The following is a 10,046-nucleotide window of genomic DNA, read 5'->3' as shown; positions in this document are numbered from 1 at the left end:
AGGACTAAAGATAAAAGTTTTTGAAAAGTGTTACCAGTTTTTTTCATGAAGGTCTTTTATGAGCAGAATTCTCGTTGATCCTTTAGCTTAAATTCTCCAAATATCTGCACCTGCTTCTTGTTATTTCTGACACTATAACATCAGGTAAAGGAATACCTATTTTCTGCAAGGCTAATGCTTTTGTTTTCCTGTTCCTATTTTTCTCAGATTGGAAATGCATGTAAAAGTGAAGTATATGTGAGGCCTCTGTCTTCACTCTCAGGAGGGATTGTGGCAGTGAGCCACAGCACCAACACCTCCAGATGTTCCTCTCTCTCCAGACTTGCTGTGGCTCAATACTCACACAAGACCAGGATGACTCAATGACGCCAGAGGCAGAGTCATCAGACACATGGCAAGAATCAAAGCTATCTGGCAGAGACAAGGGTATTTTATCTAACATGATTTAATATGTGTAGCAGAAATCGTGTTGTTATATATAATGTAAATGTATTGAATCTTATTTATCTTACCTGAAAAAAATGCCAGGGAACTGTTTAAGGTTGAGCCCTGAAGTTGCCTCCGATCAAGCCTCAGCAGGTTTCAAACCTGAGGATCCAGTCAGACAACTTTGTTGCATCAATGAACTGAAGAAGCAGGTGGGGCATCTATAGCAGCAGTTAACTGAGGCCCAGTCCGAGAATACATTCCAGCATCACCACAGAGTGGCACTGCAGCGCTGCCAAGATGCAGAGGACAGTATTCCAGAGGTAAATTATGTTCTTCTGGTGTCTCCCACGCTCAGTCAGAGCAGAATGATTGTCAGATCGTTATGTGCACAGCAAGCTCAGAGACAAAAAACACAGCTTTTGGGTGTTACCCATCCTTAAAAATTGGAATGCTTTTATCTGTGTGCACCTTTACCTACTCCAATTTATAACCCAAATTCCAAAACAAAGTCACTCAAAGCATTTATGTGAGAACAGGTGAATTACCGTATTTGTCACCCATGATTGGCCATTAGTGAAACACTGACCATGAGGGCTTTATGCTTGAGTTTGATGGGGTAAGTCCTGTTTTGTTGTCACCAGTGACACTGAGAAAACTTAGATTGTTATTAATATTATTTGTAAGCATTTTGCTGGCACATAACCGTTTTTCAAGTTGATGAAGATGCAGGACACTTTACTTACTAATAAAATGTATATTATAGTCATGTTTATGAATATTTATGCATTTAATGTCCTGGTGATGAAACTGGCTAGCAACAGAGTGGCCCAACTTGTGTTTTACAACAATGTATAACACAGATAACACAGACTATTGTGGATACCTCGCCTCAGTGTGAGTGAAGGGCGATTGAAGACATAAGACGGGAGCCTCTTGGTCTGAGAGAAGTCTTACATTGGTTGGTTAAACCTTTAAGGTGCCATAAAAAGCTGAAGTAGTACATAAAGTTTCCTCATTTCAATCCATTACAGTTTTACTTTAAGAAAACTACCCGACATGTTTCTACTGGTCAACTCACAATTTGCAAAGTGACACTGAATGAAAGCTTTTCTTTTGATATTTTTTATTAAAAGGAATTTTAGTATTTCCAGTATTGAAATAATATACACCAAAACATCCTCACAATAAGTTAAAAAAAATAAATCACCATAACACAATTCAACAACACCAAACCAGTATGTTGCAAAATGAGAAGGCCAACACCAAATTTTCACAAGTTCACCTGGAGCAGCAGACAAAAAAATTAACGGAACAAAACATGAGCTTTTAGCAAGTCTCGATCAATATGTTAAGGAAATAAGGTGTTTAATGTTCGATCTCTAGCTGACAGCATAGAGGCCGAGTGTCACTACTTTGTTGCAAACCACCAACCAGCATGTGATTCCCACTCCACCTGAAACGAAAGAACAACTGTCAGTGAACCAATAAACAGACTGTACTATGTGACATGTTTAAGGCCCATTTCCAAGCCCAATAACATCTGGCTTTTGTCTACAATGGGAATGGGTACAATCATCAATCCCTCCCGGGTCAAATGACTCTGCAGAAGACGTGTTTTTATCAGTTCCTCAAGACGGCTAGGTGAGAGTGCACCTCAGTTTTCAGTGAATTTGTGAAGTCACACACTGGGGATAAATACGTGAATCTTTTTTTGCGGCTTTAGAAACATTTAGGTGTCTGAGTTTTGACTGTAACTCAGACAAATTTCCCCAGTGAATAATAAAGTACTTCTTGATTACCTGCCACTCCTGTTGGGAAGGCAACAAGTCGCTCCACAGGTGCAATCCATCGACTGGGGACCACCGTCACTGGATCAGAGTAATACTTCCATATCAGGGAGATCATCAGAGCAGCCTGACAAATTAAAGAGACAAATGTGTTGGGACATCATAAAAAAATATGTATATCACTACGATGCTAGTAATGTGACCTATGTTTTAACAATCTCCACCTACCTGTAGTATATAAAAGACGATGTTCACAACCCATTTCATCTTGGCCTGTTGTGCAGTTCTTGATTTCACTGCAAAAAGGAGTATAAAAGTAACTGTTAGACTCTGCACACTGATTGTTGTGGCAATGTAGCTTTAAATAATTCTGCCCGCAGTACCTGTTATACCTGTTAATCAGAGTGAACAGCAATTTTGATTAATTATCTCCACCATTTTGTTTTTCATCTGCACTTGTTTGTTTGTTTGTTAGTTAGTTAGTTTGCAGGATTAAGCAAAAACTACTCAACCGACTTCCACGAAATCTTGTGGAGGGGTAGGGTATGAACCCAGGTAACACCGAGAGGTGTTTTTCAACATTTTCATTGATTGCTCAGAGAGTAGTTCATAGATCTTGATGAAAAAATATCTGGCAAGTTTAAGGGACTGATTTATGAGCATGCCCTGAGCTAGTAAATTCAAATGTGGTTTCATAAGGGGACTGTTGTCATTAGTGTGTGCCATTCTTATTTATAATGTGAATCACTGATCAGGAGAAAGAGGTAGTTATTCAGAGTTCTAAAACCAGAATAAGACACTTTTTATTGTCCATTTACAATTATTTTCTTCCACCTATTTGGTAATATAGCATGATTACATTACATGGGTGCTATCTAAAAAGGTACATATAAATATATATGAGAAATATTAATAAATTACATGAGGTATATTTTGTTCATTTGGGTTATTTCACCAAAATATTTTTCATTCCCTCTGATCAACACAATGGTAGAGACAACATGATTCAGCTGTTTGGCACAGAAAATAGTGAGTGGTTGAAAGATATGAAAACATATTGAGTAAAACACAGGCTGTGTAGCTCCATCAGGGGAGACAGAAAAATATCTATAAAATATGAACATAGAAATGATCTGAAACACCTTTGCACTGCTGTCAATGTGCATCACACTCAAATTCTATACAGCCACTTACTTTCTTCACCCAACCTAATCCTTAGGCTGTGGGTGAAGGACAGCGACAGGCAGCAGCTGTTCACAGTGGACATATAGTAAGTGTATTATCCAAAATCTTCAGCCATTTCCTATGGGTGGTGGTTTTATGTGTAAATCTACTGTAGTAGACATGCACAGGTGTGGGAGATACAACTGTGCAATTTACAGTCACAGTATATCATCATATAGTTTCCCCTGATGAAAAAAAGCTACTGTAGGTGGACTAAGTTACATGGAAAACAAATAAGCAGTCCTGCATCCAGTACTTTTTAAGGGCAGGTCAATGAAACTATATCAATAATTATAGTAAAAATGTTTTTAATATAATACTTTTAATGTTGTTCAAGCACAGCAAAAGATATCGCACATAAATGTTCTGCCTCAGATTTGTAAATTGTTTTGCCATTTATCAAGTATTTGTAATTTAAAACCAAATCTTTTACCCAGGAGCAAACATCTTTCTGTGAACTTAACTAGAGTAATAATGAAGCCTTTTTTGTGATGATTATTAATATTAACTGACATTAGGGGGCATTGGGGCCCTATGGCCAAACCCTACTTATTTCAACCATCTAAACGTTTAGCTTGTTCAGGACATTCCTGATCTAATTTTTATTCTTTTAACTCCTAGTAGTTTTAGAAATGTGACTTAATTTAGTATTTAGAAATCAACTGTCTGTGATGTTATTGTTTGTACATTGTTACAAGATGTTCCTCATAATTAAACTCCACTTCAACTTCAGGGCTCCTGCCATGTTCTCCACATTTCCTTTATGTCAGTAACTACTTCTGTTGCTCACCGTGTGTTTTCAGCTTGTCTGTCATCTTGTTGATTTTGCGCTCCAGTCTGGCATATCTGGCAAACTCATCCATCATGCTGATGGAGGACTGCTCCTTCTTCATCTCCTGGATCTCAGCCCTCATTTCACTCTCCAGCTCAGCATCTTTCTGCACCATCTTTGTGAGCTTTACAAGGAGAAAGAAATGGGGGAAAGACTGTTACTTAGGGAGCAGGGGGACAGGGTTATCTGCAGTGGGGGCTACAGATTGTCGATGCAGGGGGTTCAGCAACAGTGTTTCTGTTTATTGTGCTATGCCAGAGCTTTAGCCAACTGTTTTCCATTATGCTAAGCCATCTTTAGCAGCAAAGCTAATACGTAAACACAGTTACACAACGTCACAGTGGATTATTTACTCCTGAACAACCATGTTAAAAAAATGTTTCCCCTTGGGTATTGTTATTAGAAATGGTTCTCGAAAAGAACCCCACCCATGTAGCATCTATTATGTACTGGCTTATTCGGTCAACCAAGCTAATCCACAAGGAGGCTGCGGTCTGAGACGAAGCACAAACACTAACGATGACCATACACTGCTTCCGCCTGTGTTTTTCAGTGAAACGTGTCGCATCTGATATCAGCAACCATTACTTACGAAAGAGGATATGGAGGGCAGGAGAGTTCTCATGAGGTTGCACAGGAACACCGAGCCCAGCACAAGGAACCACGCATACCCGGCCGCCATGTTTGCTCTCCTCCCCCCACCAGCAGCCTCCTTGTCGCAGCTGTGGAGCAGCCACACGGTGCTGTTACATAATAATTAGGCCATTCAGGTTATAACGAAAGCTAATTAAAAAACGTCTTTACAGCACCGGATCGCTCGTATTTATTAGACGGTGTTGATTTGATGTGTTTTGCAAAGATAAGGACATAAAGCACTTAAACAGAATCACAAAGGTTGGTTTCATTCTTGTGCGGCCTTGTTTAATAAACTCCTTCCATGTGGTTTTAGTCTCGTTTCTCGCACACACCCTGTGTTTCCGTGAGTTTGCTGGGCTCAGTGATTGGCACACGCTTCTGCCCACACAGGTATGGTGTTATGGTTCAAAAATATGCTGCCTCGATCCGCCGGCCAATCACCGCCGGCGGGAGGCGGGGCGCAGCTCTTCCCGGTGGATTGGTAGGACGAGGGATAAAATATGCCCGAGTGGGGGATCCAATCAGGGGCGAGCTGGTCCTGGTACTGGTCGGAGGTTTTGTGTGTGAAGTTGCAGACCGCACTGTGGAGGTGTGGGCAGCCAGAGGTGCAGGACAGACCCCCACGAGTTCAAGTGTTTAAAACACAGAAAGGCCGACTTGTTCTCTTTAGTCACTGCCTTAAAACCTAAGCAACAATGGGAAAGAAAAAAGTAAGTTTAAAAATATGTACGCTTATGTGGGATTTCTCTTTAAATGCAGCGTGTGTGATTTAAATCAAACATACGCGGCGACTTTGTATCGTGTCTTTACAATGTTTCTTTCGAAGACTGCATGTGCAATGTAAGGCGTGAATTCCTCGGTAGGATCCATGTGCATGAATGGAGTCCACCTTCACTGTTCTCAGGTCTGTCGTGTCTCACCCTGTTGATACAGGGAAGTGGCGCCTTTTTACTTAGCACGGTGCAGCACGCGTTTTCACCGAGCAACTTTACGCGTAGACATTGTTTCCTCTAACGGAGCCACATCTGTGATCCACTCGTTAAAGCACAAAGCTGCTGGTTTAATAGTGTTTAGTGTTCACCGTGTGCTGAGGCCAAACAAAGGGGTGTATCCACCGACCGTCGATGCGCAGGTTCTCAAGAAAATTTTCTTGCGTAATGGTTATTTGAACGTGTCGCCGCCGGGACAGCGGTTTTTTTTGCACCGTGTTAGACGGTCCGGTCGCCATTGGGGGAGATTTTAATCCGTGTCTTCGCGTGTATTGTAAAAGAAGATCGCTGGTTCACGGTTTTTTTCTTAAGGAGCGCCATGGCAGCTGATTTATCATCGACAAGACAGCGACACATCTGGTCATTGTGATCAACGTGTATAATCGTATCGTCGGGAGAAGTTTAATCGAGTAAAACCCAGAGCTGGTTGGGAACATGCAGCACTTTCACTGTGCTGATGTTTGCGGGCAAGCGCGTGTTGGAGGTGGAGCGAGCACGTTTCCCCCCTTTTCTTCCACTAGCTGCAGGGCCACGATGTCTGCGTGCAACAAAAACATTCGATGACCCATGCTCGTTATAAACTTTTAACTCGCTGAGCCTTTTAATGGATTAAGAGAAACGTGCCAGACCTCCCCCACTCTCACTTTTAAGGTTGCATAATTTCTTTGTGACTTAAGGGGAGGGAGAGGTGCCCATCCCCCCTTTGCACTACACACCCACTTGAGCTCACTCATGGTTGTTGTTCTTTAGCTTACTAATTTTCTTTTCTCCTCTTTTTTTCTCTTGCAGTCCAACGGAAGTACAGAGCTCAAAGAGGTTAGTATTCTTGTCTCTAGACACCCGAACTGCCCCAAAACGGGTGTTGTCGTCCACACAGTGTCCCCATCTGAACATTTTGTTCTTTTGTCTGTCGAGAGAGAAAAGGTTGGATGTGGATGATGCAGGATGGATGTGTGTAAAGTGCAGTCCAGTGTTATTTATGCGAGTCAAAACCTGAAGTACAAAGTATGACTGTGTCCGCCTGTTGGTTTTATTGTGCAGGTTTAAACCTGGTCCAGTATTGGGTTTAAATAAATGCACAGCCTCTAGGGGGCACTATTTGATTTGTTGTGTAAATGGCCCCCATGTCTACTAAGCCTATTTCTAGTGCTCTGACACTGGGTTGATCTACTGTGTGGGGGCACTCAGAAATAATACTCACCAGAATTTACTTTGGGAATTTGACCACATTTTGATATGAATAACCTAATTTTTTTCAGAATTTCCAACAGCCCCCAAGTGAATTAACAATTAATCAGCTTCAGGACTTTATTGAGAATAGTTTTTCTAGTCCCAATACAAACTGAAATAAATTCAGTCAGACAAATTACGTCAAGTAAAATTTGTGTCATTGTTTATTGTGTTGAAAAGTGTGTTTATATATTATATGTACTTTCAAGTGAGTCACCTTGCATCTTGTATATTTCTCCTTAGCCACTGAGGAAGTCTAAGAGGTTGTCAGTGGGTTCCACACAGTCGAGTACACCAGAGCCAGAAAAGGCAAAGGTAAAACAAGTTTTTTTTCTTCATTTCACAAGAGCACTGCATTCAATTAAATACAGTTTTATTCTCTATTTATATTCGACAGTGCATTTCATGCTGTTTGATTTTGACCCTGTAGGCACCACCCAAGACTAGAAAGGCACCAGCAAAGCCGAAGCCAAAGCCAGAGGAGAAGAAGAAAGAAGAACCTCAGGAAGAGAAAGAAGATGCCCCAGCAGAGAACGGAGAAGCCAACGAGGTATGAATTTGCCTTTTTTAATGACTCCTGTCTCCTAAAATTATTGTTTGCATGGTTCCATGAGAGTAAGGTGATAAAGAATGTTTTCTCCATCCTCCAGGAGGCGGCAGCAGCAGCAGTAGCAGCAGAGGAGGCAGAGGAAAAGGAGGACAAGACTGAGGGGGCAGAAGAGGAAGAAGAAGAAGAGGAGGAGGAGGAGGAGAAAGCAGCAGCAGCAGAGTAGTGACAAAAATACTCAGTTGCCAACGTTCCCCATTCCTCTTTTCTTGTACAATGCAGAGAATATTTTTATCTATTTTCTTAAGACAGCAGTGTTTTTAGGGATGTGATTGCAAAAGTGCTTTTTAAAGAATACTACAAATTCCATTCAGTTACATGGCTTCTGTGAAGGGAAAGTTTGTGGGGTCTCTTTCATTGTACTTGTGTTTTCTTTGACTTTTTATTTTGCCTTTAGGTTGTAGTTTTCTGCATGACCTGCCGTCGTGTCTTATCAAGTCAATTTGATGTTCGACTTAAGAGTTTACCTGAGACATTCCCGCGTCGTCTTGAGGGATTTTGTCACCCGTACTGCTTTGGAGTTTAATACATCCTAATGCTATGTGTTTGATAGGAACTGAGATGATTAAAAGTCTGACAGTTGTGTTCTAAGCTAAGTAACATCTTCACAATGTTAACTTGAATTATTTTCACTAGTACTGGCATTGGCCACGTTGATTTTCTTTTTCTATGTCTAATGCAGTCTGTGATGGTACACTTTTGAGGACAGATAAATTGATCCACATTCTGTTAATCATATATGCTGTTTTTGTCCTTTCATTATAATTGTATTTTCACCTCAGCCTAAAAAAATGTATTTGACGCAAATTTGTGGATATGTTCAATGTGGTTTTTGGGATTTCTCTACTAATGTACAGTTTCCTCCTTTTTAAAAAAAAAACAATAAAATGATTTTTTTTCTTTAGTGGGTTTGAAATGCCATTTAATTTGGGAGATAATATAACTGCTGTATTCCATATTCATATCTATTCCCTCATGTACATAGTGAGTAAAACCTTAAATTAGTTATCTATCTCAGTTAAATGCAACTAGTTGACAAGCACAATTAGATTGCTTGATCAAATTTGATGATTTTGGGGTAAAATATTAAGGATGATGGAACTATAATGCATAAATGATCTGGTGTTAAAATATGTGGCACATTAAACCATGTAGAAATATGGTTGTATTGTGCGTACGGGGCATTTGGATGGAGAAATGGTAGCTGAAATAATCAAAGTCTTCATACACATGGTCAAATAGTATGCAAGGAAAACTTTGTTTTTAATCACCCCATTCAATTTTATTATGAGTGTCCCAAACTCCCATGGACAGATTAACTTGTTTGGGGACCACAGTGCTAAATTTACTCTTGGAATCCTGTTGCCTCCAATGTTCCATCAAGTGTATAGCATTTCAAATACTATGCTACTACTATAGATTACAAATAGAAAACAAGACTGAAACGAAATGAATTTTAACCATGTGGCAAACTGTTCCCATGATGAGAGATCGATGCGTGTTGAGCTGTTTTAGTCTAATAAACCTACCAGATGAATAATAGCCTTTCAATTTTCAAAGCCTGAACATAAAAATGTTGTTATATTTTTATGTTCAGGCTTTGAAAATTTTTATATATGAGTAATTCATTTTTTGCCAGATGACTTTAAACATAATTGTTAGTCCTCATTTAGTCATACTTGTTCAATTTAGGATTGCACTATTAATCATAGCCTCTATATTTTTTACTTAAATAGACAGTTTCATTTCCCCCGCACCTATGATGAACAGTGCTTAAAAAAAGCAATGGCTGAAATTACATACACATTTTTTATTTAAATTTAAGCAGTTCAAGTCTGAAAAGTAACCTTAAATGCCACAATGATGAAATAAAAAAGTAAAAAAATAGTGTTGATTTAATAGAAAACAGACACATGTTAACAAATCAAGACTTGAAAGCTGATGCAAAGAATTCCCACAGGTATAAAGGCAGCACTGGAACAGACTGTGCTACTACACCCACTGAAGCCATGTTTTGAATATTGCAATGTAAAAAGGAGTACTGTACATGACAGATGGAGGACCAGCACAGTCTCTGAACCTAAACCCTGTCAAACTGGTTGGAGATGAAGAGAACAGGAGGTGGAAGCAAAATGGAACTTTTTATTTCAAAGTTGAAGAAAAACAACTTTTCTAATTTAAATTCTATTGAAGAAAGAACGTCACGAGTTTGTTCAGTTGATGAATGAGTCAAAGTCATAAATTAGATTTATATTCAGGATCACTGAGACATGTAACTACACCTGGAACAAAAATGAATGCGTTCTGTAACT

General features: G+C 39.7%; 2 protein-coding genes across 5 annotated transcripts; one reads left to right on the top strand and one right to left on the bottom strand.

Moving 5' to 3' along the window:
* Positions 1-1,535: 1,535 nt before the first annotated feature.
* get1 (guided entry of tail-anchored proteins factor 1) lies at positions 1,536-5,287 on the bottom strand. Of its 3 annotated transcripts, none has more exons than XM_020095090.2 (6): positions 5,241-5,287; positions 4,865-4,994; positions 4,231-4,396; positions 2,445-2,512; positions 2,229-2,343; positions 1,536-1,882 (listed from the first exon to the last, which is right to left on the bottom strand). In XM_020095090.2, exons 2-6 carry the CDS (start codon positions 4,952-4,954, stop codon positions 1,809-1,811), a joined length of 513 nt encoding a protein of 170 aa, XP_019950649.1. In that variant the 5' UTR covers positions 4,955-4,994; positions 5,241-5,287; the 3' UTR covers positions 1,536-1,808. The 3 variants fall into 3 exon arrangements, with proteins under 3 accessions (XP_019950649.1, XP_069389963.1, XP_019950648.1); XM_069533862.1 differs by having other exon boundaries at positions 5,082-5,266; XM_020095089.2 differs by lacking the exon at positions 5,241-5,287 and having other exon boundaries at positions 4,865-5,164.
* A 73-nt stretch (positions 5,288-5,360) lies between these two features.
* Positions 5,361-8,638, top strand: hmgn1a (high mobility group nucleosome binding domain 1a). Of its 2 annotated transcripts, none has more exons than XM_020095092.2 (5): positions 5,361-5,618; positions 6,687-6,713; positions 7,371-7,442; positions 7,558-7,677; positions 7,778-8,638. In XM_020095092.2, exons 1-5 carry the CDS (start codon positions 5,604-5,606, stop codon positions 7,898-7,900), a joined length of 357 nt encoding a protein of 118 aa, XP_019950651.2. In that variant the 5' UTR covers positions 5,361-5,603; the 3' UTR covers positions 7,901-8,638. The 2 variants fall into 2 exon arrangements, with proteins under 2 accessions (XP_019950651.2, XP_069389964.1); XM_069533863.1 differs by having other exon boundaries at positions 5,433-5,618; positions 7,781-8,638.
* Positions 8,639-10,046: the final 1,408 nt, after the last annotated feature.

This window comes from Paralichthys olivaceus, chromosome 11 (genome assembly GCF_024713975.1).
Source record: "Paralichthys olivaceus isolate ysfri-2021 chromosome 11, ASM2471397v2, whole genome shotgun sequence".
In the NCBI taxonomy this organism is placed as follows: Eukaryota; Metazoa; Chordata; class Actinopteri; order Pleuronectiformes; family Paralichthyidae; genus Paralichthys; species Paralichthys olivaceus.
This window is presented reverse-complemented; position numbering and strand designations above follow the sequence as displayed.